This window comes from Falco biarmicus, chromosome 9, assembly GCF_023638135.1.
Source record: "Falco biarmicus isolate bFalBia1 chromosome 9, bFalBia1.pri, whole genome shotgun sequence".
NCBI lineage: Eukaryota > Metazoa > Chordata > Aves > Falconiformes > Falconidae > Falco > Falco biarmicus.
Genome location: NC_079296.1, coordinates 27,787,501 through 27,815,278, shown reverse-complemented (window position 1 = coordinate 27,815,278; position 27,778 = coordinate 27,787,501). Strand labels below are relative to the sequence as shown.

The window sequence follows — 27,778 nt, the reverse complement described above, 5'->3', positions numbered from 1 at the left end:
ATCCCTGCATGGGCCTCGGGAGACCTGCCCATGCTGGAGCCAAACTGGGAGAGGAGCAGAGGCATCGTGGGGCTGCTGGGGGAGGCAGAGCCTGGAAGACCCATGATGGGAGGACAGTGGCTGGTGCCTAGCACAGCGCAGGCTGTGGGGGAGCAGAGCGCTCACTATAAATACATCAGCGGGGTAAACGCTGGGGAGGAGAAGAGCTATTTCAGCTAAAAGACAATGTTAGCACAAGAATGAGTGGGGATAAATTATCCATGAATACATTTAGGGTGGAAATTAGACCCTCAGAGCAGGGAAGTCCCAGCACAGCCCCTCCAGAGAAGGAAGCGGTGCCAGGCAGGAGCTGGGGTTGGCTTGGCATCTGAGGGATCCCACAGTGTGCTGCTGTGACAGCAGGTGCCCTCTTCTAGTGTCAAAAAGCAGCAAGGGTGGTTGGTACAGCCCGCCTGGCTGTGCTGGTGGGTGCAGTGAGCAGCAGTGCAGCAGCGCACAGTGTGTGTGTTGGGGTGCGTGCACATTGCTGCATGCACATGTGAGTGCAGACGTGAGTCTGTGCATGGGCTGTATGCACATTTGAGCAGCGCATTGAGTGCTCGCATGCCATGTGTGTGCACAGAGAGTATGTGCAGATGGGGTGGCTACGCAGTCTGTTACATCTGTGCATGTAGGTGCACTTGAGTGTGCTGACAGTGTGTGTGTGCGTGCTGTGCACCCACCAGGCTGTGTGCAGGTGCCTCAGCCTCCACAATGCTCTAGAAAAAGGCATGACAGCCACAGTGAAGTATCCTGGAGGTTAGTACCTTGAGTCAGCACTGCTCTGCTCACCTGCTCCCAGTTTGTGTTGCACTGTCTGGAATTTGCTGGAGGGGACAGACTGGGTGCTCCATGAATCCAGCAGATTCCTGTCCTGCTGAGGATCCCCCAGCTTCCAGAGCAGTGCCGTCTCTGCAAGGGCCGTGGGTGTCACGTGGCACTGCCAACTCACAGGCTTACCCTGGCTGGCCAGAGCACTTGGCACTGCCAGCTAACAGCCCTGAGCCACCCCTCCACCCACTGCAATGCAAGCAAGGGGCGGACTGATTCCCAGCATCCTGTTCTCTTCTACCCAGGGAAATCCCGGGGCGGCAGGTAAGTCACCAAGCAGCAGGGACACCGGGTGTCAGGGCTGCTGGCTGCAAGAAGGTCCCCACTCCCAGGGGGCTGCGTCCACATGGATGGTGCAAGCACCCCAGGAACAAGGGCCAGGGAAAGCCTGGCCTCTGCCCCAGGGATGGGAAAGGGAGGTCCAGGGTGTGTGAGGAGGTGGCCAGTGCTCATGCTGGCCCCAGCTCAGCTGAAGAGCCTTCCCCAGCCTGTGTACAGCCCTTGGTGAAGCGCAGCATCTCCCTTCCCCCCGCAGCGTGTCTGGCTGCTGCTCGCTCTAATTTCCTGTGCATTGTCCCCACTGCCGCCACCACTGTCCCCTGCGCATTCCCGTGCGCTGCACAGCCAGGCTCCCCACACATTGGTGCCCGCTGATGCTCTGTGCTCCCCTCTGCAGCTCCTTGCAGAGACCTGTGTCCCACCTTGGAGTGCTTGCCCCACGGTGCCCCTCATGCATGTGCAAGCAGAGGGGTGGGATGGAGATGTCTGGGCCAGGTTGGGCCAGCACAGGGCACAAGGACTGATGCAGGACTGTGGCTTATGGCCATGGGTTATGCTAAGGTGCCTGCTGGCTGCTCTTTTCCCGCAGAGAAACGTCCCAGCCCAGCAGCATAACAGCATCCATGGGATGGGCACTGAGGGGCTCGGACAGCAGGTATTGTGGAGTGCCTTGCGGGCCCACAAATGGAAAATCACCCCACTGGGTGCTGGTAGCATGGGCTGGGCACGTGTGCCCCACATGCATGTAGCATAGTATACCCATGGGGTGTCATGGTATGAGCACATCCCTGCTAACATCTGCATGTGCTGCTGCGGAGCTGCATGTGTGCACACCATGCTGCATGTCTAGCAGTGCATGCCATGCATGCACACCTGTGTGTGCACACACGTACAGGTGCATGTGCAAGGTATGCTGGTGTGCTAGCAGGCCTGCCTGTGTCTGCTGCTGGTGTGCACGTGCTCAGGTCCAGGGCCAAGCCCCAGTGTGCTGGCATGCTGGGTTTGCAGCCCCAGGGAGCCAGCGTGCCCAGCACCATTCACAGTCTTGGCATGCTCCAGCTGGCTTCCTGCCGGCATTTGAGTTCTGTACCTGCCAGTCAGGGATGGCATTAAGAGCTGGCTTGCAGAGTTTGTGCTAATAATTACCCAGGTGGTTACTAAATCTGGGATGAGTTAACAACTCAGCAGAGGGGGTACTTGCCCTGAGCACACACATGCACGCCAGACTGCAACCAGGCACTGGGGCTGTGGGTCACCGGCAGGCAGAGTGCCCCCGGAGCTCTGGGGTGAATGAGGACATGAATTGCACATGTGTGATGGTCATGCTGACCTCCCATCCCTGATGGGTTTGCTCAGCATCCCAGCCTCCCCATGGCAAATGCAGAGAGTAGGGGTAGTTCCTGCCCCACTGCAGTGCCCTACAGCAGGTTCCCCAGGCCTGGACACTCGTGCTGGCTGTGGGGACCCTGCAGCAGGCAGCCTCACAGCAAGCCCTGTTAAGAGTGGGTCATCAGAAATGAAATCAAGGGGTACTTGATGGCCACGTGGAAGCATCTTTGTGGGAGACAACCACTGTGGCTGGAGAGCTCTTGAATCCAGCAGGGAGAGAAGAACTGGGAGCAACAGGCAGAAGCTGTAGCCAGAAATGTTCAAATGAGAAATAAGGGTTTTAGCAGGGCAGCTGATTAGCCACTCAAAGCAGCTCGAATGGTGTGGGTTCCTGTGGCTCCGGCTTTCTCCCCGCGTGTCTCTCTTGGTGTCTCCTGTTGCCTCTCCTGGTGGCTGCAGCCCCAGGTTCCATACTGGAGCACCTGCAAACCTGCTCCACTGAGGTGACCTGGCAGCCTTGTGCCCTGCCAGTGCTCTCCCAGTCCCAGCCGCAGCTACTTTCTGCATCGAGAGACACACAGAGAGCTCTGTGCCCATCGCCACAGCAGCCGTACAGGAGAAATGTGTCAGGGAAGGCAGGTTTGCGGGCTAAGTGCCATCCTGCCTCAGGCGTCCAGTAGCTACAAGATTTCGGGCAGGTCAGTGCCTCGCACGACCCGAGATGGGCCTTCCTCCCAGTTCAGACTGGCTGCCGGGGCACAGCCCCTCCCGGGCTCCCTGCAGAGGGAGGTGGGTGACCGCAGGGTGGGTGCTGAGCCCTCGGGGCGCAGCTCGGTGTTGCGCTACCGGGGCTGCCCGGCTCCCCCCCGCGCCCGCAGTTGCACCGCTCCGGGGGGCGCCCCCCGCCGCACCTAGGCTAGGGCCGGTCCCTGGCTCTGCTCGCCCCGTCGCCCCAGCTGCCCACGCAGGAGGTGGGGAGCCGTGCCCCGAGTGCCGCCCACCCCCCAGCGCCCACGGGGTGACCGCGGGGGTGCAGCTCCTCTCCCGCGAGCCGGGACCCCCCGCAGCCAGCCAGCTCCCTCGCCGCGGCTCCAGCCACCCGGGAAGCGTCGCCCCGGAGCCCCCGTTCCCACTTCCAGCCCCGGCGGGGTCAGGGCCCGGGGCGCTGCCCCCCGGCGGGTGCCCCCGCAGCATCCCAGCCGGAGCCGCCGCGGCGATACGGGCAGTAAATCAGGGCGGCGCGGCCCCACCTCCGCGCTCTCCATTGGCAGCGGCGCCCCTCACCGCGCTCATTGGCCTGCCGCCGCCGCCCGGCCATACATAAGGCGCCGCTCGGCCGGGCCGGCCCCGTCGGAAGCCGGGGAGCGGCGGAGCCGGAGGCGGGCGGCACGGCGGGCGGCGAGGCAGGCGCTGCGGGATGCGCTCCCGCCGGCGCGGGGGCGCCGGGCAGCCCCCCTGGCCCGTGAGTAGGGGCCGCTTTGCTGCTCCGCGAAGTTTTCTGGGGCGGGGAGGGGGCAGCGTGTCAACTCCGGCACGGTCACCGGCCCGGAGAGAAGTTGGTGGCGGGTGGAGCGGGACCGCAGGCACGCAGCCCGCCCCCGCAGCGCAGAGGTGTGGGATGAAGTATGGGATGGGGACGGGGAGGGAAAGATGCTGGGATGGGGGGGACGGGGCTCGGGAGGATGGAGCGGGGCAGGGGCGTCAGGATGGCGAGAAGCAAGGGACAGCGCCTCTTCTACAGGCACTTGTGCTTGGTGGTGGCTGAGCCCGTGGAGGGGCTGGGGGCTGTGGGGGAGAGGGGTCCAGCCGTATATTTGCCTGCATGGTAAGGGGTTAGCCGTGTGCTGGTGGCTCTTGAGCCCCCCAAGGACCTGGTGTCCCTTGGGGCTGGGCTCAGAGGCTGAGGTGGCTGCTCATCTCCACACTGCATTGGCTGCTGCTGGCTGAGCCCCAGCGTGCCGGGTCTGCCCCTGAGGAGTCCTGCATGGGAGGGGACAGGGACAGTCCAGCTGGCAGCTGGGGGCTCCGGGCCTGTCGGAAGCATCCATGACAGGATGCATGCACAGGCCAGGGTCTGTGAGAGGGACGTGGGAGGGAGCAGCGCTGAGCCCATGGCAGCAGTGAGCAGCCAGAGCAGTGGGACCAGGGCTTAAGGGCATTGGCCGGAGCAGAGGCACTGCAGGGGCTGAGGTGCTGTGGAGGGGGCACTGCTGGCATCCCTGAGCAGCTCAGCTGCTACAAGAGAGGGACTACTGGGTCTGTGGGACGTCTCCTGTCTGTCCTCTGCCCTGGCAGGCATGGCTGTGGCAGCCTGGGAATGGCAGGAACAGAAATATGATATTACTGGGGCACATGCAGTGTGATGTCATGGGGTGCTGTGATGTCACCATGTTGTCACTGCTTTGGAGTGTGATGAGGCCCCTGCTGCATGATGTTCTGCAATGTCGTAGCGGTGCTGGAGGTGACTGCGGCCTGGGATGGGATGTCACTGCAGTGGTGGAGCATGACATCACTGGGGTGCGTGGTGCGGTGGGCAGCAATGTCATGGTGGCATGCTGGATGGGGTGGCTGTGCAGACTGCCAGCTCCCACTGTCCCTATGATGCGGGCCAAGGGCAGGTGATATGCATGCGGGTATGTGAGGAGCCCTGGGGACAGCATCTTACCACCTGTGGCGAGGGGTCTGGGGCACAACCACTTGCTGGCCCCACGGCTCCCTTCCCAGTCCCTTCTGTGCAGGACATTGCCAGCCACAGCCATGCATAGGGACAGATGAGCCTTACACGCTGCATCCCTGCCATGAGGCCAGCACTCTGTGTGGGTGCCTGTGGTACCCCCAGCCTTGCTTCCATCCCCCTGCTGCCTCTATTCCTGCCAGGCACCTCGGCTTTGTGTCACCAGGCTCAGCCGTGCTGAGCAGGCATTCTGGAGTGACCACAGGTCCTGGGGTGACCTTGCCACCAGATGCCACAACACAAGACAGGATGTGGCTCTGCTGGGACAAGACAGGCTGAGCTCTGCCCTGCATACAAGCAGGACTCCATAGCTTCAAGCCTCAGGCAGAGCTTCACGCCAGGGCCTCAGTGCCATCAGCAGCACACTGGGAACCATGAGGCTTTTCCCTTTCTGCCATGTGGAGCCTGAGTCTCCCTACCTTCCTCTTCCCAAAATGGCCTGGCTACAGGCCATGCATCCCTTCCCCATGGCACCAAGCACCGGATTCACTGGGAAAAGCCTTTCATCTCCAATCAGGAACATTGTTTCTTCCTGGAAAGGCTCCATCCAGCCTGGAGGGATTTTGGCTGCAGCTGGAGGGGGTGGGGGGAGTACCTGGGGAGCAAGCCAAGCTGTAGGGAGTGGGAGCTGGAGGGGCCACAGCAGGGAGAGCTCTGCCAGTGGCTTGGGGACAGCCACCCATCACCTGGCTGGGGCTGAGGGGGCACTGCTCTGCATCAGCAGGGTGCCCATGTGGCAGTCCTGCACCCATAAGCCCACATGTGGATGAGTTCCCCATGCTTACTTGGGTAAGCACAGTGTGGGGCTGTGGCAAAGATTTCCCCTCCCTCACTGCCTGGTACTGCAGAGTGTCACCCAGGGACTGTCCCATCCCTGCATAACCCGATGAAACCCTGCCCCCATCACATGTGCCTTGCATAGGGCACCTGCACCAGGGAAGGTCCCAGGCTGCTGCTCCTGGAGAGATGCTCCAGACAAGAAGGCAAGGCAGTGGGATTCAAGGTTTCCTCTGCAGCTGGAAACTACTTGGTTTTGGCAGGGGAATCCTGGCTCCCCAGAGACCCCAGGACCATTCCCATCCCTGAGGGTGGCAGCAGTGGGCTGTTCCCTGCAGCCCCTTGGGTCTGCCAGGATCTAAGCCTTGGGCATCTCCCCCTCCCCATGCTGGGCACATGTGGCACCCTGCAGCTGCCACAGCTTCCTTTGCTTGCTGGTGGGGTCTGCAGTATGGGGACCAGCTGGCAGTGGGGCCATTTGTCCCTGTCCCCCTGATAGTACTGGGAGGGCAGCCCTGCCCAGGGGATGGCGCAGGCTCATGAACCAGTGTCCCCTGCATTGGTGACTGGGTACCCCAGCCATCCCTCCATTCTGCGAGAGCAGGACAGCCTGGTTTTGCTCCCAGCTGGAGCACTGTCACATGTATTTGTGCCCATAGTATGGGGGGACACAGCTCACTGGAGGGGATTGCCTGGCCTGAGGCGAGGGCTGGCTGTCCTGTCCTGAGTGCCACCTTACTTGTCACCCATGCTACAGCCAGATCAAAGCCAACTCCAAAATCTCTGCAGCCTTGCCAGCAGTGCTGGCAGACACTGTCCTCCGCAGTCCAGGTTAATTGAGCTTCTCCTCCCAGTCTCCTGTTCCTCCCAGCATCTCCTTCCTGTGGCTGCATCCCTGTGCAGAAACCATCCCTGGTCAGTCAGAGTAGGGAAACTGAGGCACACAGGAGTCAACTGGCAGGGTATTCCCACTTTCTACCTGTGGCCTTCCCCAGCTCTGGAACACCAGCTGGACAGGGGACAAGCTTCCCAGCCCAGCGACTGCCTACTTCCTCTGGCTTTGCCAAGGGAGCAGTGATTGGCATTGTGACTTGCTGGGATCTTGGGTGCCAGCAGCCCCTTGGGGCAGGGCGAGCTGGGCCTGAGCCCAGCTTTGTCAGCACTCTGCAGCCCTCCTGCTGCCTCCCCAGTCCCTCCCATGGGAAGGGCTCCCAAGGTCCCACTCCTGCTCAGCTGCAGCTCCCAGCTCACTGGAGTACGGTCTTGTCCCAAGGAAGCCCAGAGGGTGAGCTGCATCCAGGAGGATGCATGGGGATGCCTGGGCTGTGGTAGTGCCCAAGGGTCAAGGGCCTGGTGGTGTGGCACAGGCTGGGGTGGGTGACAAGAAGTGGAAAGAGTGTCTCCTGTGCAAGGGTGGTGGTGGTGGTGCTTCAGTGCTGTGGAGCAGGGTCTTCTCCTGGAGCTGATGGGCTGCAGGTCTCTCCCAGGTGCCCAGGATGCTGGTGCTGTGCCTGCTGTCCCTGGCCTGGCTCAGTGAGAGCTCCCAGCGTAGTGAGCCCATGTTCATGGCTGTCACCCACCGCCTCCTACCACCTGACTATGACAGCAACCCTACACAACTCAACTATGGTGTGGCCGTCACTGACCTGGATGCTGATGGCAACTTTGAGATCGTGGTGGCAGGGTGAGTGGTGCACCCAGTGCCTTGGGGACAGCAGGACCTGGTGGCCCTGCAGGGCCAGGAGCTGCTTGCCCCTCCATGGGCGTCTGGCTGGATGGGAGGTTGTGCTCGGGGGTGGTGGGATGGGGGTCTGTGTGCACCCACATAGGGTGTTGATGCCACTTGGGTGCCTGTGTGGGATGATGTGGCTGACTCCGTCCTGGCCCTGAGGAGCAGTGGCAGCTTCCCAGAAGCTGAGATTTGTGCAGTGCAGATCCAGTGTGTCCCCCAGCCAGCTCAGCTCCACTGACGGGACTCGGCAGTCTCCAGAAGTTCAGTTAATTGGCTGGAGGCTTTTTATAGCCCTTTATTGGAGTGATGGCTTGGAAAGGCTGGCAGGAGCTGGGGAGGCAGGGAGCTGTGTGCCGTGCTGCTGGCACCTGAGTGGGGCTGGACACAGAGCAGCTGCTGCCAGAGGGTTCTGCCCTGGCTGGAGACAGTGGTGACCACAGTGCAGGCTCTGTGTGCATGGATGTGGCTGTGAGCCACCAGTGCAGCGTGTCTGTGTACACACCACAGTGCTTACCCCTGAAGGAGGCTTGCACACACAGGTGCGCTCAGCAGGAGGCAGCCCCTCACTCCCGTGGATCCCATCTGATGGGACTGTGGGAGCTGGGGGTACCACGGTGGCAGTTTGAGTCTGGCCTTGCTGCTGCTTTGAGCATCACCCTGGGGCAGCAAACCAGGGGCAGCACTAGGGACCCTGGCGGGGCCTGGGCCACCACTCCCAGCTGGGCTGAGCCAAGCAGCCAGTCGGGGTTTTGTAAGCAGCCGCGGTGCCCGTTGTATAACTTGTTTACTAGTGCACTGGGCAGGAGCGGGCAGGGAGCCGGTGGGGTGCACCATGCTGAGAGGATTTGCCTTGTGTGCCAGTTTCCCTGCCCTGGAAAGAAAAGGGCTGCAAGCAGGGACCTGCACTCCATCTTGCCCCACTGGTGCCTGGACCCACCCCTGCCCTGGCACTACCCTGGGGTACCCAGGCCAGGTAAATGTGAGATGCCAGTGTTGGGCTGGAACAGGTCTAGGCTGAGCCCTCTCCATTGACACTCAGGAGCCAGCCCCACATTTGGGTGCTGATGGCAACCCAGGTTCACCGGCCTCCCTGAAACACACAGATGTCTGCTGTGCCCATCATGGGGAAAAGCCAGTGTCACACCTGGTGTCCTCCTAGGGATAGGATGGGAGCTTTCCTCCTGTCCCCAAGCCTCAGGGTGCCATTGCCCCCGCTCACACCCACAGGTACAATGGCCCCAACCTGGTGCTCAAGTATGACAAGGTGCGGGGACGGCTGGTGAATGTGGCGGAGGATGAGCGGGACTCCCCGTACTATGCACTGCGGGACCGGCAGGGCAATGCCATTGGTGTGACAGCCTGCGACATCGATGGGGATGGCCGCGAGGAGATCTACTTTCTCAACACCAACAATGCCTTCTCTGGTGAGCCCTGCAGGAAGCCGTGTCCTGAGCCCTGGGTGTGGGGGGAGCTCCCAGCACGGCCGCCCGTGACCTTCGGCGCGTGAGGGATGTGTGCGGGCTGGAGTTAATTTCTCAGTTGAGTGGCTCCATTGATTGATGGCAGTGCAGGCGGGACACCGAGCCCAACCAGCCGCCAAGTCAGCACTTCCAGCTGCCCACTGCCCTCCCAGCAGCACCCTGAGTGGGACAGCAGCTTCCCCCCCAACCCCTGGGGCTGGCCTACCTGTGGCTGTGCTGCAAATCCCAGCTGTGCCCCACAGCAGCTGTACCCCTCTGTGCCATGGCTATCCTGTGCCTGCTGGACTAAGACAGGTCTAATCCTGCCCTGCCGGTGTTGTCCCAGTTTCTGGGATGCCTGTTGTGGGGAGGAGATGTGCATACCCCAGCCTGACACTGGGCATCCCTGGAGCTCCCTCGGTTGGTGCTCTAGCCCAGCTTTGCCATGTCCCTGTCCCACAGCCCTGACCTCTAGGCAGCAGATCTGTCTTCCTGATGCTCCTAATTACCCAAGCTGGCGGTGGCTGCCGGCACACCTGTCTCTAAATCAAGTGCAGCTTGCTGCCTGTGCTTGGCACAGAATCTATCTTTTTTTTTTTTTTACCTTCTTGGGTATGATCTACAGGGCTGTGCCCCATTGAGACACATTTTACCTTAATGATTTGATTCTTCTGTGTGTCTCCTAGTGGCCCTTAAGGGTCACAGGGGCTCTCATAGTGGCAGCCTGGCCCTGTGCCACTGCTGGGGGCTGTGGGACACAGAGCAGAGGTTTGGGATGCTCCAGGAAAGGGTACCTTTTCCACAGCCTCCCCTTGCCGCAGGGCACCCTCCTCAGGAGGAGGCGGGATGCTGCAGCCCCCTGACCCATGCCCCCTCCAGGCATGGCTACTTACACGGACAAGCTCTTCAAGCTCCGCGATGGGCGCTGGGAGGACCTCCTGAGTGACGAGGTGAACCGGGATGTGGCCAGCCGCTTCGCCGGGCGCTCTGTTGCCTGTGTGGACCGGACGGTGAGCAGGCAGGGCACAGCAGGCAGGGGGCATCTCCCCTTCCCACCCCCTTTGCCCCTCCAGCCCTCCCCCACACGATCCTGGGGACCTCTCCCCTAATCTGGGCATCAGCCCCACCCCACCCGGCACTGGGGCCAGGGGTGCCCCCCAGCAGCCCATGACTGTCGGGGCTGGCAGCCCCTACAGCCATGGGGACTGTGGGCACCTGTCCACACGGTTGCCACCAGCTGATAAACGTGCCTGTCGAGGTGATTTATGTTCCTGTCACCTGCTCTTTCTTCTTCCTCCTCCTCCAGTGGTTTGTTTTCAAACGATTGTCACTAAATCAGGGTCTAGCTGCCGCACAGGACAAGGGAGGCAGTGGGGATGAGGGGGAACCTGGCACAGTAGGGTTGCCCGTGCTGGCACTGTGAGCCTGGGGACCACAGAGTTCCTGGAGGCAATGGGGCACATCCCCACTTCCAGGATGCTTTTCACCATGGATTTTGCAAAGCTCTTGCTCAGTACATGGCAGTGGTGCCTAGTCCCACGGAGCCGTGAGAGCATCCAGCCCCACAGCAGGATTGCTGCGGTCCCAGAGGAGATGCATTTTGGGCGGGTGGGTGCTGAGGAGATGCTGCGGCTGCAGGGGTCCGGCAGGTACTCCATCTACATCGCCAACTACGCCAGCGGTAACGTGGGCCCCCACGCTCTGATCGAGATGGACGTGGCCGCCAGTGACCCTGCCCGTGGCGTCGTGGTGCTGGTGGACGTGGCCGCCCAGGCTGGCGTCAGCAAGTACACAGGTACCAGCGGCTGCGGCGCCGCCGAGGGGACGGGGCAGCGCGGCGCGACCGTCCCCGCGTTAGGCTGCCTGACTGCCCCATCTAGTGGCAGCCCCACGGCCCGTGGAAGCCACCCGGGCCACGGGACGCCCGACTACACGGTCACCGGGGATGGTCCCTCCGGAGCCCCCGCGGGGCGGCCGGCAGTGTGCCAGCCTGCGCCCCACGCTGCCCGGCCGTCGCCGTGCCCCGTCTCCCCAGCGGTAAATTGTCACTAATTAGGAGTGTTGTCACCATGGTGATGGCAGCGATTAAGGTTGGGAGTGACACAAGCGGCTGCCAGGCCCAATTAGTGCCTCACGAGAGGGACTAAAGGTGGGAGGTGGGAGAGGAGGGGACGCCGGGGGTCCTAGTGCTGCCCACCTGGTGCTCTTGAGGGGGCGTGGGGGTCTTGAGGGGGCAGGGTACCAGCTGGCCCCTCACCCTGGGGCTCCTGTCCCCAGGGGGTCGTGGGGTGGCCGTGGGCCCCATCCTGAGCGACAGCGCCTCCGACATATTCTGTGGTAATGAGAACAGCCCCAATTTCCTCTTCCACAACTTGGGGGACGGGACGTATCGGGATGTAGCAGCTGCTGTGGGTGAGTAGGGGGAGCACCCAGGCATTGGGGACCTCAGGGCAGGGCTGGCTTTGCCTGCCCCTGCCTGCACGGGCTGGTTGAGTGCAGGGTGGGGGGATAGCCCTGGGGGCCCGGAGGCAGATCAGGGCATCTGTCAGCACAGGGGTACAGCCCTGTGTGGGGAGAACCTGTCTGGGGACTGTGGGGCACATCCCAGCAGGCATCCCGGGGAGATGTAGGCAGGGAGGAGGTTCTGTCTCCCCCGTCCCCTTGTGGCTCCCCAGGGCTGGATGACCCCTACCAGCATGGACGTGGCGTGGCACTGGCTGACTTCAACCGTGATGGCCGGGTGGACATTGTCTATGGCAACTGGAACGGGCCACACCGCCTCTACCTGCAGAGCGGGGGTCCCGGGCGTGTCCGATTCCGGGTGAGGGCTGGGACCATGCCACCCCACCCCTCTGCTGGCTTTGACACTGAGTCTCCTTGGCCAAAGGGGCCATCTTCACCCTGATGTGGCTTTGAGCCTCAATTCCCATCAAGAAGAGGACCCAAAGTGGGACCGGGTGTCCTGCTCCCTGTGCCCATTGTCACCCCATGCCCATCCCTTACACAGGACATCGCCACCCCCAAGTTCTCCATGCCATCCCCAGTCCGCACTGTCATCGCAGCAGACTTCGACAACGATCAGGAGCTGGAGGTTTTCTTCAACAACATTGCTTACCGCGGCTCCTCTGCCAACCGCCTATTCCGGTAGGAGCCTGGCAGGTACTGGAGAGCCAGGACAGCCTGCACGCCGCTCGGAGGGGGGGCTGAGCAGCCCTCATGGTGCACCCAGGCTCACGGGGTTCCTCTCCAGCAGTGCCACTGCTCAGGCTCAACTAATAAAAGGCACCGTGACTGAACCTTTCCCGGTGTCATTACCAGCCACTGCGATCGTGCCTGCAGCAGCCCCTGGGGTCCCTGGCACTGCTGATTAGTGGTGATATGGAAGCTTGTTAGTGGCTTCTGTTAATTGTGCGAGTGAATTCCTCATTACTGCTGGGTGGCATCTCCTTACCTGGCATGTGGGGCAGTGGGAGCTGGTTGTCCACCCAGTGCTGGCACCCACAGATGGGTGGAGAGCAGTGGCTTGGCAGGGAGCCCCTGGGGAGGGTCTCTGGTCCCAGAGAGATGCAGCAGTGTTTGGAGATGGTGTTGCTGCTCTGCTATTCAGACCCACAAAAGCCAGGCTCTCATGACATCCCCGTCACCCCTGCATGGGGAGGGGACGTGAGGTGCTAACAGGCAGGGGCCAGTCCAATCCCCCAGCCACTGGGGCTGTCATCTCTTCTACCATGCTGCTACAGGAGGGGATAAGCCCTTCCTGAGAAGGGGCTGCAGGGGCTGGCATTGATGCCCTTGTCTGTGCTCGGCAGGCTCATCCGCAGGGAGCACTCAGACCCCATTGTGGAAGAGCTGAATCCAGGAGATGCGCTGGAGCCAGAGGGACGGGGCACAGGTGTGTGTCCCTGGCCATGGGGGCCTATGCGGGGGTGCACCACAGCATCAGCTGGCACCCTCTATGCCTGAGGATGCTGCATGCCTGGCTGAGTCACCTGCCTGTTCCCCATCAGCATGTTGGAGCCCCTATCGCCCAGGAGCAGCTCCATGCTTTCTCCCTCCACCCATACCCAGCGAACAGTGCTGTCTCCAGTTGTTACGCAGGGTGTAGCTCTATATTTGGGAGGGGGCCAGGCAGCCTTCTGTGTCTTACAGTCTCCCGGGCACTGCCTGTCCCCTCCACTGCTCAGGGAGCTGACCCACCTAATTGCAGGGTGTCACCCATGCATGGACCCTTATTCCTACCTGGAGTCACCCCTTCTTATCTATTGCCCCTGCGTTGCTGGGATTGCAGCTGCCACCTGTGGGAGCCCACACTGGCAGCAGGGTGTAGCGCTGGGAGACATGGCGTCAGCTGCAGACATGACATGATCCTGTCCTTGCAGGAGGTGCAGTGACAGATTTTGATGGTGATGGGATGTTGGACCTCATCCTGTCTCACGGAGAGTCCATGGCACAACCGATCTCCATCTTCAAGGGCACCCAGGTGAGTCAAGTAGAGGGTCCTCATGTTGTCCCTGTCCCTTCTGCCTCTCCTTACTCAGCATCCCTGCTCCCTTCTCCCTTGCAGGGCACCAGCAACAACTGGCTGCGTGTCATCCCCCGCACCCGCTTCGGGGCCTTTGCGCGAGGAGCCAAAGTGGTGCTGTTCACGCGGCGCAGCGGGGCCCACCTGCGCATCATTGACGGTGGATCAGGGTACCTCTGTGAGATGGAGCCTGTGGCGCACTTTGGACTGGGTGAGCTGTGGGAGAGGCAAAGAGCTGCCTGTCCCCCCTGGGCAGGGGCCATGTCTGCTGCCCTGGTGCCATGCAGCACAGCAATCATTCGCACCCATCACACTGGCCATGGTGGTCTCTGGAGGAGACTGCAGGTAGGGTGCACAGCCACTGCAGCCCTGCTTCGAGGGGCCACTGCCCTCTTCCCCACCCCCTGCCTGCTGCTTTGCCCAGGCACCAGGGCTTTCTCTGCCCATTAACCTTCCACTGCCTCAGCACGGCTGGTAGCCAAGCCTGCAGGGGTGTCCCTGCCTGCTGGCAGGCCATCCCGTTGTCCCCGCATGCACCCCCCCTCTAGCTACATCCCCTTGCATGGGCTGTTAGCATGGTCACCTGGGGCTGGGCTCAGGGAACAAGGGGAGGCTTTGCCCCCTCTGTCTCTACCACGCCCCTGGCCTCCTTTCAGCCCCTGCCTGCCCCGGAGACCCCCCCCCCCTGATGAGCTGCCCACCTGCAGGGCACGATGAAGCCAGCAGCTTGGAGGTGACCTGGCCGGATGGCCGTGTTGTGGCACGAGCTGTGGCCAGCAGCGAGACAAACTCTGTCTTGGAGATCCCCTATCCCTTGGATGTGGAGGAGCAGCTCATGCCTGCCCCGCTGGAGGTGAGGGCCAGGTGTGGGTGCAGGGCAGGAGGCTTTGGGGGCAGAAACAAGGGGCTGGGCTCTGTGGGCTCAGAGGCTCCCAGGGCTGATTTCTCCCCATCCCAGTGGTCTCTACTTTTCCCCAAATGCAGTGCGGGCAGGGATTCTCCCAGCACAAGAACGGACGCTGTGTAGGTGAGTAGCTGCTGGGGGTGCAGGCGTGCCTGCACCTGGGGTGCTGCAGCGTGGCCCCACGGCAAGCATGAGGGCAGCACCCTGCTACAGGGAGGTGGCAGCTGGGGAGGTGGTTGGGCACATAAGGCAGGGCTGCTGCATGGCTCAGTGCAGGGTATGGCTGCCTGCCTGGGACTGGGGGCAGAGCACGGCTCTAGAGGGGGACTGTGGTGTCGTGGGGAGTGCTGTTCCGGGGGTGGGAGGCATAGCTGGCGTGTGGCAGGGTGGGCATTGCACTAGAGCCACAAGTGATGGAGGGGCAGCAGGGATGTGGCAACGTGGCCCTGTTGTGAGCCTTCTGGGCAGAGTCATGGCTCGTGTGTGGCTACCTGTTAGGGGAGTCATCTAGCACATGCAGGGGAAACTGGAGGGGCCATAGCCAGTAGCCTCAAGCTCCCAGCCCGCCTTTCTCACACCAAGTCCCCTCTGCTTGCAGATACGGACGAGTGCACAGAGTTCCCCTTTGTCTGCCCCCGAGACAAGCCCATCTGCATCAACACCTATGGCGGGTACCGCTGCCGCAGCAACAAGCGCTGCAGCCGGGGCTTCGAGCCCAATGAGGATGGCACAGCTTGCGTGGGTGAGTGATGGCTGGGGTGCCCTGACCCCGTGCCACTGTAGCCTGGCCAATCCAGTGGGCGACAGCCCCAAAGCACTGCCTTGGGATGCTGTTGCACCCCTGCCAAAGGCCTGGCCGCATCCTGCAACCTGCTGGGTGGCTAACCAGCTACCTCCACCCTGGCTCTGTGTTTGTTCATCCTGTGCCTCCTGCTGAACCACCACTGACTCCCCTTCTTTCTTTCTCTTTCTCTCTTGCTCCTTCTTTCCTTCTCTGTGCAGCTCAAGTGGCCTTTTTTGGGGGATATCCCTCCGCCGGGAGCTGGCACGGGCTCCCCCACAGTACCCTCCTCCCTCTAGTCCTCGGACTCTGCCTTTGCCTCTATGCACTTTAACCCTTGCCCGTAACACGCCAGAGCAGCCTTGGCGGAAGGACCGGCCAGCCTCTGCCTGTCTCTTTTTCTCTCTCTTTCCCTCCATGTTGAACTGCCCTGGAAGTGCCAGCTGTGCCCTACGGGGGTGGCCTGCAATGGGACAGGCACGGAGCCCAGCTGCCCCTTGCACCGTGTCTGGGAAAGCAGCCCCGGGGCAGTGCCCCTTCGCCAGCACCTCCCCGCCCCAGTGCTGCTCCTGCCACACCGGTGCCTCCCGGGTGGTCGCTTGCTCCGTCGCCTTGACGTACCATGTGCCTGCTGGTTTGGCCTGCGACGTGTGTGCTTCACCTGCCCCCTCCTCAGTGAGGGAGACCCCCCTCCCCAGCCCTGGCAGAGGAGGGTCCCCCCAGCCCTGCAGAGGAAGGACCCTCCTGGTCTGTTTTTTTTAACGTATTGACCCCACTGTTTGGAGTCAAACCCTGCTCAGTCTTCCAGCCCCTCTCCCAGAGAACTCCCCCAATAAACTATATCCTGTCTATTAGCCCAGCCTGCTGAGCTGTGCAGGGCAGGGCTGTGCCCATGCTTCTGCCTGGGCTGCATGGGGAGGGGGCTTGGGGGTGGGGGGCATAGCCAGGAGCTAGCTGGAGGGTGCATGGTGGCCCTGGGCAGCTCTGCTGCTGCCCGGCCCTGCTCCCAGCCCTGGGAGCACAGCCAAATAAGCAACACGGGAGGGTCTGGGATGCAGCAGGCAGCCCTGCCCACACCACCACAACAGGTCTGTGCTGCCTTCTCCCTGCGTGCTGTAACCCCGTGCTGCTCTCTTCCCCACCACCAGACATCGACGAGTGTGCCCTGGGCTTGCACAACTGCAGCCAGCTCTGCACCAACACCCCTGGGGCACATGCCTGCCATTGCCGCCCGGGCTTCTACCCCCTTGATCCCTCTGCCAGCCAGTGCCTGGGTGAGTACCTGCAGGCAGCGGGGGTGGGCAGCCCATGGTGTCCACCCACCTGCCACTGCCATGCTGCCCTGGGAGCAGGGATGCCGATTCCTGGCATGCCCTGGTATGCTCGTAGCCCCAGCCAACACAAAACGGGGGGCAGGATGGACAGTCTGTGACTGTGCAGGAGTTGGAGTGAGGAGGCATCTGCTACCCTGCAGCCTTGGGGACAAGTGTGACGGGACCACAGCTGCATGGCTGTAGGCATTAGAGATGCTTTCCGTGTCCCAGCTCCACCCAGCCCCAGAGCTGCCCCCCACATGCCTCCTCCATACCCGGCCCTGCCCATGCCGGACGAGCCCCGTACCCTTGGCATAGGTCTGATCCTCTCCCCTTCTTTCCCAGACGTAGATGAGTGCCAGGCACAGCCTGGCCCCTGTGATCATATCTGCCACAACACCCACGGCTCCTTCCACTGCCACTGCCGCCAGGGCTTCTCCCTGGGTGCAGGTGGACGCTGCCAGCGCAGCTAGCCTGCCCCAGCACAGCCATGTGCCCTCTGCTTACCCCAGCCCTGGGCTAGTTGTGCCCAGTGCCAACTGAATAAACCCTTTCCTGCACTGGTTTCCCTGTGAGTCCCTGTCACTGGGGACATGTGACTGCTACACAGGTCTGTCCCTGTGTTCCACGTGGACTGTCCCATCCCTCCCCCTTATTTCCTCCAGGCTCCCACTCCTTGTGGGACTCCATGCACCCCGATGTGCTGGGGGATGCCCAGCCTGGCTGTCTTCCCAGCGTTGCCCCACTCCCTGCTCTGATACAGGAGGACAGGCAGTAAGGGATGAAGCATGGGGTTTATTGAGGAAGGTCTCCATGCAGGGGGGCCCCAGCAGGAACGGTGGGGGCAGGGTCACCCCACACACATGCCATGACCAAGCCAAAAGGAGTCCCATGGGGCAGGGTCCTCCCTCCATGGACCCCACAAGAGAAATGCCCACTCAGTTCAGCCCTGCACCCAGGCAAGGACTCTTCTCCTTGGGGTGCTGGATGTCACAGGGACCCTCCTATTCCCCCCCCATCTGACCCTGGCCCGAGAACCCCCACACCTTGCAGCCAGACCCAGGTACCCCTCGAGGTCCCCACCACAGGCCAGACTGAGAATTGCGGTGCTGGTGGCAGATGCATGCAGGACATGTGGGCAGGGAAGGGCTCAGCAGCAGGAGAGGAAGGGTACTGGTGGAGCTGCTCCACCGGGCAGCCTTCCTGCATTGGTGCAGGTCATGGGGAAGAGCAGGCAGGGGGCTGCCAGAAGCCAGGTGTAGGCAGGCTCTGCTGGGAGTGCACAGGGAGCCCGGCTTGCCCATGCCACAGCTCAGCCTCCACTGTGCTGAGCTATGCGGTAGCCCAGGACATGCAGCACAACGGCAGGAGCCTGCCCAGCACTGTACCTCCCTGCCCTGGGCATGGGGCTTGGGGCTCAGGATCTTTCTGGGTACAGTTGGGGATGGCACCAGGTCAGGCAGGGAACAGAAGCCAGTGTCGTGGGCAGCGCTGAGGGATGCTGCTGGCAAGGATACCACTACCAGATGGGTGAGGGCATCTATCTGGCCAGGGCTGGGGAGCAGCAATTGGTAGCATGTGGGGAAGGTCTGTGGTGAATGCATGGCACCATCGTGCAGATGAAGCAGCACCAGGGCTCTGCCAGGCACCCTGTGCAGTGGGCACGCAGCAGCTGAGCCCACCCTGCAGCACCAAGAGCGGGATGTCCCAGGGAGGGGGCGCAGCAAGGGCTGGCAGTGCCTGTAGTCATGGGGATCTGTGTGTCCCCCCTAGCACTGCCTGGGGATTTGCTGCTCCCTGATGCACGATGCACGGCACGCGGGGCACTGCCAGCTGGGACTGCCCGTGGCAGGGCAAGCTCCTTCACTTGGGGGAGGGACAGCAGTGCGGAGCACCCAGAGGGCTGTGGGAGCCCCTTGGCACCAGTTTGGCTCAGCGGAAAGCACCTAGGATGCCCCAGCACCAACCCCTGCCCGCAGTGGGTCTGAGCAGGGGCAGATTCACTGCGGGGGGCACAGAGCAGACGGGGGTGGGCAGCCCCGCTAGGCAGCCCCTGGCTTCCCCCTCCCACCCTCCCTGGGCTCAGAAGCGCGTGCTCTGGTAGTGCAGCCTGCGGAGCTCAGAGAGGCCACTGTCCCGGCAGTATGAGTCCCTGTAGGGACTCCCTGCCAGTCACCGGCCCCCTGCCCCGCCACCCCCTCCACCGCTGCTGCTGCTTGAGCTGCCACTGCTGGAGCTGCCGCTGCTGCACCGGTCCTCATAGATGGATATTTCGATCTGGGCCTTGCTAAGGATCGTCAGTGAGATGGGCCAACCCAATTGCCCAGCACCCACTCCCGATGTCCCCCCACTCTTTGCCCTCGTCACCCCCCTAGCACTTTACGTCCCAGAGGATACAACCCTCATGCCACGCTCCAGGGGATCAGTGAGCAGCAGGCCCCGTGGCGCATAGATCTTCTCGTTCTGCTCCTGAATGTACTTGGAGATCTTCTTCAGGACCTGCCAGTGCACAGAGGGATACTCAGAGTGTGCCAGCACTGCTGCCTGCTCTGGCCTCCAGCCCCCCCTGCTCCCTGTGCCATCCCTGTGCCCACCGCCAGGCCGGCAGCCATGCTTGCCCCTGAGCCCTCCCCTGGATCTCAGCACCTTCTCATAGTGTGTCTCCATGCAGAGGAAGATGAAATAGGCAGTGGCACAGGCCAGGCACCCCTCCAGGTACGAGCTGCCCCCAATCTTCTCCGCCTCAGCATAGAAGCCATTAAGGGTTTTCACGGTTTCCTCAAAGAGTTGCCGCTCGATCTAGAGCAGAAACCAGTGGTGTGAAGAGGAGTCTGGCTAGAGGCTGACCCCCTGCACCACCCTCTCCCATCCCTGGGGGAACTTGGGGAGCACTTAACCCTCTCCTCCCTGCCCAGCTGCTATATCATCTCCCTGGCCCCTGCCCACCTCCCACCCATGCCAAGACCTGCTGAGCCTGCAGCCCTTCACCAGAGCTTCCCGGTCACCGAAAGCACCCAAGCCCCAGAAAACCAGGCAAGGTAGCAGTGACTGCATGCACCCAGCAGCATCAGATGACCCAGAGCCATATAACACCCTGTGGAGGCCCCGTGTCTTCAGTGTCCTCTTGCCCCTGAGCCCACAACATAGGGCACCAGCTTAGGGCACCCTGCACCATGGCAGCCTGCCAGGCTTCCTACCCGGCTCTCCAGTTCAGGGGGGAACTTTGTCTGGAACTGGCAGGTGGTCCCATCGCTGTAATCCCGCTGAACGAAGACCTTGGTGGCCAGGGATGCGCTGCGCCGCAGCTCCTGCAGGCTGTGCACCTGGGGGGCAGCAGGGGGCAGGGGGGCAACAGCTGGGGGATGCCAGGCATCCCTGCCAGGGGACTGGGGAGCAGTGCCATTCCCCCAGTGTCAGAGGCTGCAGGCTCACATACCCCAGGGCAGGGACCCCCCAGCGCAGGCTGTGTCATGCCGGGAGCAGAGCTCGGTGCTGGAGGTGCAAGGCCAGGGGCAAGGGGAGGATGGCAGTGAGGGGAGGGCGCCGCAGCAGCCCGCCATCGGGGTGTGGGCGAGTGCATGTGCTCCTGGGCTGGTGCCTGGCCTCGCCTGCACCGGCTGCTGCATGCATGGGTGTGTGTCCCCTGGTGGGCCACAGCCTGGGGAGGGGAGAGCCCCCTGTCCCCAGCAGCGCCCTAGCACCCAACCACCCCGGCAGCTCCCCGGCGGGAGGACGGAAGAGAGCCAGGCTGGAGCAGGGGGCCGGGCTGCAGCGGCGGCGCAGCGGGCGGCCAGGCTGCAGCCGGCGGCTGCACAAAAGGGATCGGCAGCCCCGGTGGCAGGCGCGCAAGCCCAGCCCCCCAGCCCTGACACCTCACGGGTTATGGGGACACACGCCAACCCCCCGCGCTCTGGGCTGCCGGGCAGCTTTGGGGGGGGGGGGGGGTGGGGGGGGGGTGGGGGGGGTGGAGAGGAGGATGGAGGGGCCAGGTTGTGCCAAAGACGAGTGTCAGACCCCTCCCTGCTCTTTCCCTTGGGTTACATGGGGCCACCGCCTGCTGTGTGTCCCATAGACCCTCTCCGTGGCCCCTGGGAGAGCGACCCCCAGCCCCACAGCCACGTCTCCTCCCGGGGCACCCCACCCCAGACCCACGCCGCTCCCTGCAACAAGGGCGCCATGCACCACTCTCCCCGCCCCTCCCACCCCTCCAAGCACCCCACATACACGCTGGCCTCTCGATGCACACAGACCACGCACCCCTCCCAGCCCCCAGCCCCACATTACCCCAGTGCACCCCATGGGGACCCCAGCCCCACGCTGCCCCCCCGTGCCGGCGCACCCCACGCGGACCCCTACCCCCCGCGCCCAGCCAGCCGATGGCGGCGGCCCGGGGCAGGGCAGAGCGGGGGGGCTCCGCCGCAGCCCGGCCCGGGAGATGCGCGCTGCCGGCTGGCCCCGCCGCGCCGCCGCGCACCCACCTCCGTGGCCATGGCGCGGCGTGCGGCCGGGCCGCGCCGGGCTGGGCTGTGCCGGGCCGGGGACCGGCGCTGCCACCGGGGCCGTGCGGAGCCGCGCGGGGGCTGGCGCTGTCCGCGGTGCTGCTGTGCCGGGCGGCGGAGGCGGGCCCGGCCGCCCCGTGTGCGCAGCCGCCCGGCCCGCCCCGAGGCGACGGGGACGGGCGCCTGCCGCTACGGGTACGGAGCCCCGGGAGGACGCGGCCCCGTTGCTGCGGACGGCGGCCCCGGGATCCGGCTGCTCCGGGCCTGGCCCCAGCGGGGGGCTGCGAGGCGGGGCCGCTGCCGTGGTTGCCGGGGGTCCGGCGGGCACTGCGGGTACCGGGGCACGGCTGCCGGGGGGATGCGGCTGTAGGTCCCTGCGGGGAACTGACCGCCGAGGGGGTGCTGCTGGAGGCAACCGGGGGCCTGGGCGACCGTGGGGCTGGCCCGGTGGGACTGTGGGGAGCCCACCCTGGGGCTGGCAGCCCGCCGTGCCAGGGGCCGCCTCTGAAGCTGTTTGTTTGCAAGGGAGTTGCAGCTGGCGCTGCGCTCTGGAGCCAGTGCTGCAATCGCAGCGCGGGCAGACATCAAAGAGCGGCGCTAACGAATTCCCTGTTATCTCTGCCCGTTGACAGCTCAATTAGAGCCGGAGAAATGCCAAACAGGGGGAACAGAGGCCTTCCCGAGAGGCGGAGGAGGGGGTGCTCACAGCTGGGGCTGTGGTGAGGCGGGAGGGACGCGGTGGCCAGGCACAAGGCCCTCGCCAGGCAGGAGAGCAGCCAGCCCTTCCCTCAGCACCTGGGTGATGCTGAAGGCAGCGCAGGCCCTGCCAGCACGTCTGCTAACACAGCACGGCCGGCTGCCTGAGGCGCAGGGGCCCTGGCCAAACAGGGGCAGCTCCAGCCGACTCCTGCTCCCTGCCCTGAGCACCAGCCCAAGCTTCGGGCAGAGCAAATAGCGGCAGAGCCTAGCAGGTGGCTAGCAGGCAGCCCCTGTGCTCTGCGATGTGTCAGGGTTTGTGACCAAGGGACCAAAGGACACGTGCAGGCAGGAACCTGAGTCGGAAGGTTCTTCTTCCTCCAGACACATAGCTATGGATCCCATAGCTTTCAGGGGCAACCTACTGTTCCCACGGGTCAGAGCAGCCCTGCCAGCTTACACTCTGGAGCAGTGGGGTAGTCTGCTTAGATGGTGCCACAGGGCCAAAGGACCCCCCTCGGTGTGTGGGGGTGTGTGTGTGAACTCTCCCATGTACACATGCATGGGCATGCACACACATACACAGGCATCTGTGCGTGCGCTTGGATGCCCACACCTGCCTGCACTCCCCATGTGCCTCCAAACGTGCGCCCAGGGGCATGTGCACACACTCACACACCCAAGTGTGGCCCCAGGTGCCCCCAAAACCAGGCCCTGTGTGCCGGCACCTTCCCATGCTGTGTATCACTGCCACGTCAGGGCTCGGCTGCCCGCCTGGCAGCACCCTGCCAGTTGCCATGGCAATGCTGTGCCTGACAGCAGATGAAGTTTGCTCTCCCATGCCAGGCAAAGGACCAAGAGCAGCCAGGGGAGCACAAATGTCCCTGCTCCCCCAGGGTCTGTCCATCTGCCTGCACCCTGTGGTGCTGCCCCAGGGATGTTTATTCTCTGGCTGCACCAGCCCAGCCCAGGTTCCTCACAGCTCACAACCAGCGCTCCAGCTACCTCACAAGCCACAGACCTGCTGACTGCAAGACCAGGGCATGTGTCAAGGAATGTCCTTTGGTGGGACATCTTCACCCCATCAGGGAGAGCTGCCTTCTGCCAGCCATACTACCCAGGAGCAAGCCCTGCCGCACAGTGCTCGCCATTGCTGCACAGCCCCTGGCCCTGCCTGTGGTGCCTGCAGCCTCCAGCATCTCCAGAGCCCACTGGGGCCTGCCAACCCCCCATGCAGGATCCACCATTGTAGACTTTCTAGTTTTAACCAGAGCAGGGACACACTCTGCTGGTTTCTATGCACAGGGGACAGGCTGCTGTTGTGCCGTGCCATGCCATGGCTCCCAGTAGGGCAGGGCAGAGGCTGAAGGAGACTGGTATAGCTGACACCATCCCAGGCAGTAGGAGCAGGGGCAGCAGGGGCTCAGAGCAGCCCCAAAGTGCTGCATGGCCCTGCTGTCCCCTAGCCCTCAACGCTATGCATGGTGCCTGGCAGGGTGCCTACAGCAACAGGGCTTTGGCCCTTCTGTTCCATCTGCTGAGCCCCAAGGGGCTATTTTTAGGCTGCCTGGCAGTGGGGGCGGGCATCTCAGGCACAGCTGCTGCCAGAGCTGTCTGGGTCCTCCCCTGTGTTTGGAGTGAGGGGGCTCTGAGCTGTCCTGCAGACAGACCCCACAGACCTCTTAGCACTGCTGGCTCTTGCCATTGCCCCCATCCATGTGGGACAGGCGTGGGGCTTGCCTGGAGCCCCTACGGCCAGCCACGCAAAGCCAGCATGCCCATGTCCATCATGCTGCGGCAGCCATGTCCCAACAGTGACCCTGCTCCAGCCCCTGCACTTGGCTCCCAGGCCAGGACCAGTTGGTGTCCCCAGCATGTCCCCAGGTGCTTGGCACTGTGCCTGGTCCCAGCACCCCAATCCTCCCTGCAGTCTCAGCACAGTGGCTGGGGCTGTGGAGGACAGCTGGAGCCCTGTGACCAGCCCCAGACCAACCAACCCCTGGGGTCCCATCCTGCACCCACTGTGTGCCAAGCCCCATCCCCAGCCTGTCAGGGCTGTCAGCAACCCTGGCTCTGCTTCAAAGGGGCCACGGTAGGGCCAGGACCTCGCAGCTGCTTCACATGGCACTGGGGGGGCTTTCATTAATGGGGAGGGAGCATGAGCTCACCACACCAGCGAGGACAACGGTGACATTTGAGAGACACACAGAGACAGCAGGGCAGGGTGATCAGCTGATAACCTTTCCTGGGAGACGGCAGGTGTGTGCACCGGTACTGGAGGGCAGCATGCCACCACGCTGGGAGCCACTGGAAAACAGATCCAAGTGCCCCAGCCTGTGCCTTCATGCAGGACACGGAAACTGCCCCAAACTGGGGCCCACCAGCCCTATGGCCTGGGCACCCTGAGGATGGGCACTGCTCTGTGGCACCTGCAGCACTGCCACATCCAGCTGTGTCCATCCCAATGGGTGCTGCCAGGACACCATTGCACCTGGGACCCCCCCAGAGGCTGGGGGCAGCCCCCAGCATACTGTGCAGGGGTGCATGGTGGGGGAACACAACACTTTCCTGCAAACAAGCAAGCAGAGAGGGGATGTGGTTTCGGAGCAAGGTGCCAAGGTCTACCTTTGGCAAAGGTGCCGGCTGGGAGCCAAACCTGTGCAAGGATTGACCCCATGCCAGGAGTGGGGCTGTGCTGGCAGCAGACATGGGAGGCTTTTCCCACCTCCCCAGTGGGGCTGGGGATGAGCAGATGAGCAGCACTGCAGAGAGCGTCCCCATGTCCCCATGCACGCAGCCATGCTGCGAGGCAATGGGACTCTTTTCCCAGAGGTGCCCATGCCCCCTCCCTGCCCCGCAGAGAGGGGCTGGGGCCGGGGAGGGGGGCGGGGGCGGCAGTGAACAGGGGGTCTGTATGCAGGCTGGCAGGAGCCGGGCAGGGCCAGGAGCTGCCGGGGGGGCTGGGAGGGCGCCAGGGCAGCCTCTGTCCCGCAGCTGGGCCGGGAGCACTGCCAGATGCATTCCTGGGGCTGCCAGGGCCAGCCGGGAGCGTGTGTGGGCGCAGGGCAAGTGCACGGCCACCACTGCCCTTGCCCTCTGCCAGACCTACCGGTCCCATGCCCCGGGACCAACTCGGCCCCACAGTGCCCCCAGACGTGCCCCAACTTCCCTCGGCCACCCCCAGGCAGGGCCACCCCCGCAGAGACGTGCTGTCAGCCCTGCATTGCCCCCCATGTCAGGCACTGCCAGACAGCCCAGAACACGTGTCCCTGCACGGCCGCCCCCAGTGTGCTGTCCCCTCCCGAGGGTCCCTGCTCCACGGTGGGTGCAGCCCACGCCTGGCACTGATGCAGCCTGGGAGTCAGGAGTCCCAGGGGCCTGGGATGGGGCTGGGAGAGGGAGGACAAGAGGACAGGGAGAATGGGAGGGAGCCCACCTAGCCCTCTCAGCCCACCCAGGCCCAGGGAATGTGTCTCTGCCCACAGAAACAAGGTCGGCAGCATCCAAAGCTGAGGTGGGAGAGGGAGTGGGGACACAATGGAGGAGGACAGAAAGCAGTGGCCAGGACCCTGCTCAGCATCTCATTCCCCAGAGGCCTCCTGCTCTCCTGGCTCATCTACACTGTGCTACAGCCAGGCACAAGTCCCTGGGAAGGGCCCAGAGTGGCAAGGGGGCACGCCCAGGGGATGTCATCTTACCGTGCCACCCTGGCTGGCTGTCCCCAAGGTGCCCACCGTGGAGGGGGCAGCCCCCATGGCCCTGCTTCCAGTCTTGCTGCTGTGAAAGGTAACACAGGCAGTGGCACAGCCAGCTCCTCAGAGTGACAGAGGCAAGTGTCAGTCCCCCAGCCGGCACTGGAGTAGCCTGCGCAGACAGGACACAGGGCAGACTGCCAGCTCCAGCTGCCTTGGGGCCACCCCCTACCCCGAGGTACAGCCCAGATCTACCTCCCCTGGGACATCCCTGGTGGGAAAGGGTTAAGAAAGCAATGGGGGTGCAGCAGAGGCCCCCCAGCGCAGGGGCACAGCCTCAGCTTGAGGACAAGGCTGCCAGGGCACCTGGCAGGGCAGGAGCAGAGGATGGACAACCCTCTCCTGGGGCCAGCCCTGCTCCCTCCAGGTGGCCGTGTTGCCAGGAGGTTACTCAGTGGCTCTAATGAAGGCATCGTGACAGACAGGGGCACCGGGCCAGCTGGCAGGGAGCCCCTTGCCGCCCCCCCCCCCCCCCCCCCCCCCCCAGCCCCTTTGCCTTCATCTGGTGGGGTGCCAGCTGGCACAGGGTGCTCAGCAACCCCAGCACCTTCCTGGGAGGGACTGTGTGTGCTGGGGGCTGGACTGGGCTGGGGGACAGGGCATGCTGAGAGCCAGAAACCAGTCTGTGGTCCAAAGCAGGACAGCACCAGTGCTGGCAATGCCGCAGGGACATCCCGGGGACACTGCACACCTATGAGGCAAGGTGTGCTCAGCATCCCGCACACTGGCAGCTCCATCCCACACATCTGGGCTCCCTCTGCCTCCACCTCCCCGCTCATGCTCCCAGGCCTCACCAGCCCTTTCCCAACCCAGCTCCCATGGCAATTACGTCCTGCGCTGGCCCATCCATCACGGATTAGCTATTTACTATCAGCACTTATCTCCAGGCAATCTCACTGCTGCTGTGACAGCCCAATGCCTCCAGCACCCTCCCTCCTGCTACCGGGTAGCCCCTGATAAAGGGCCACTCTATCTTATCATGCTCCCTGGCAGTTACACATTAATGGTGCCATCTCCGGGGCTTGGCCAGTGTGGGATGAGCTCAGACCACCCCCTGGCCTGCACCAAGCATCACTGGGTGATGCGGTGATGGGCACTGTGCCCAGCACAGAGGGCATGGGAAGGGCAGGCAGACTGCAGGCAAGTGCAGGTTGTGCAGGTGAGGTTCCCAGCATGGCCCCAAAGCAGATGGATCCAACCAGGACTGGGGGGATGGTCCCTGCCCCCAGCCCAGGGCAAAGGGTAGCTGCTATCGCTGCCAGCACTGGGCTGTTTGCTCTGTCGCCCATTAACAGAACCACTTTATCCATTGGGCAGGGGCCAGAGGCGTCCCAGAGCCCGTTGACCAGGCAGGGGCATCGATCGTGGGAAAGGAAGGGGGTGCCCCAGATAACCTCTGCAGACAAATGGGTTTCTAGTGGGGTCTTGAGCCTTGCACCCCCCAGCCCAGCCCATCTCCAAGGGGATGGGGGAATGTGGCCCCAGCAGGACCCTCACCCTGCTTGGGCTCCAGCTCTACCCATGCCCTGGGCACTGGCAGAGCCTGAGCACAAGCCCTTTGCTGGGAGGTGTAACTCCAGCTGTGCCTGTGCCCAGCAGACCATGGGCTGCCTGAGGTGCGTACTGGCAGGGCCATACACAAGCAATAAGGACCCCACACATAGCATTGCCTTGGCACTGATCCACATGTGGCACTTGGCACATGGGTACCACAGCTGAGCCCAGTCCTGCAGCATGAAGCCTCTGGCTCCTCCACCCTTGCACCCCAAGCATCCCTAAAACCATACCCAATGAGACACAGGAGACCGGGGGGGGGGGGAGGGGCGACACAAGGTAGGAACCAGGGTCCCCCGCTCCATGCCAGGGTGGGGTGCCAGGTGGGACGGGCGCAGGGGGGCTGGTGACAGGAGGGCAGGCGAGCCAGCCGTTCCAGAGGGCAGTGCTGCAGGGGCACGCACAGCTAGGCTGAGCTGAGGGGGCTGTGTGCGGGGGGGGGTCCCTGGGAGGGCGAGTAGCACGCAGCGCCATGCACCCACCTGCCTGCCCGAGGAGGGAGGGCTGGGGCAGCGGGGTGGAAGGGCAAGCCGCGGCGGGGTGGCCGGCAGGGCAGGCTGGCATGGGGCCGGGGGG

The 27,778-nt window shown here is 63.4% G+C and overlaps 2 protein-coding genes across 4 annotated transcripts; one reads left to right on the top strand and one right to left on the bottom strand.

The window, feature by feature from the left end:
- The first annotated feature begins 3,840 nt into the window (after positions 1 to 3,840).
- On the top strand, positions 3,841 to 17,251 carry CRTAC1 (cartilage acidic protein 1). Of its 2 annotated transcripts, XM_056352960.1 has the most exons (16): positions 3,841 to 3,940; positions 7,477 to 7,673; positions 8,949 to 9,145; positions 10,061 to 10,191; positions 10,820 to 10,976; positions 11,459 to 11,593; positions 11,857 to 12,002; positions 12,189 to 12,325; positions 12,991 to 13,073; positions 13,561 to 13,661; positions 13,746 to 13,914; positions 14,411 to 14,556; positions 14,688 to 14,730; positions 15,206 to 15,349; positions 16,537 to 16,662; positions 17,047 to 17,251. In XM_056352960.1, the coding sequence occupies exons 1-16, from the start codon at positions 3,896 to 3,898 to the stop codon at positions 17,172 to 17,174; spliced, it is 2,085 nt and encodes a 694-aa protein (XP_056208935.1). In that variant the 5' UTR covers positions 3,841 to 3,895; the 3' UTR covers positions 17,175 to 17,251. The 2 variants fall into 2 exon arrangements, with proteins under 2 accessions (XP_056208935.1, XP_056208936.1); XM_056352961.1 differs by lacking the exons at positions 16,537 to 16,662; positions 17,047 to 17,251 and adding an exon at positions 15,610 to 16,229.
- A 232-nt stretch (positions 17,252 to 17,483) lies between these two features.
- On the bottom strand, positions 17,484 to 25,730 carry GOLGA7B (golgin A7 family member B). 2 transcript variants are annotated; one of them, XM_056352963.1, is made up of 5 exons: positions 25,595 to 25,730; positions 19,899 to 20,024; positions 19,348 to 19,500; positions 19,099 to 19,200; positions 17,484 to 18,978 (listed from the first exon to the last, which is right to left on the bottom strand). In XM_056352963.1, the coding sequence occupies exons 1-5, from the start codon at positions 25,649 to 25,651 to the stop codon at positions 18,874 to 18,876; spliced, it is 543 nt and encodes a 180-aa protein (XP_056208938.1). In that variant the 5' UTR covers positions 25,652 to 25,730; the 3' UTR covers positions 17,484 to 18,873. The 2 variants fall into 2 exon arrangements, with proteins under 2 accessions (XP_056208938.1, XP_056208937.1); XM_056352962.1 differs by lacking the exon at positions 25,595 to 25,730 and adding an exon at positions 21,180 to 21,637.
- Positions 25,731 to 27,778: the final 2,048 nt, after the last annotated feature.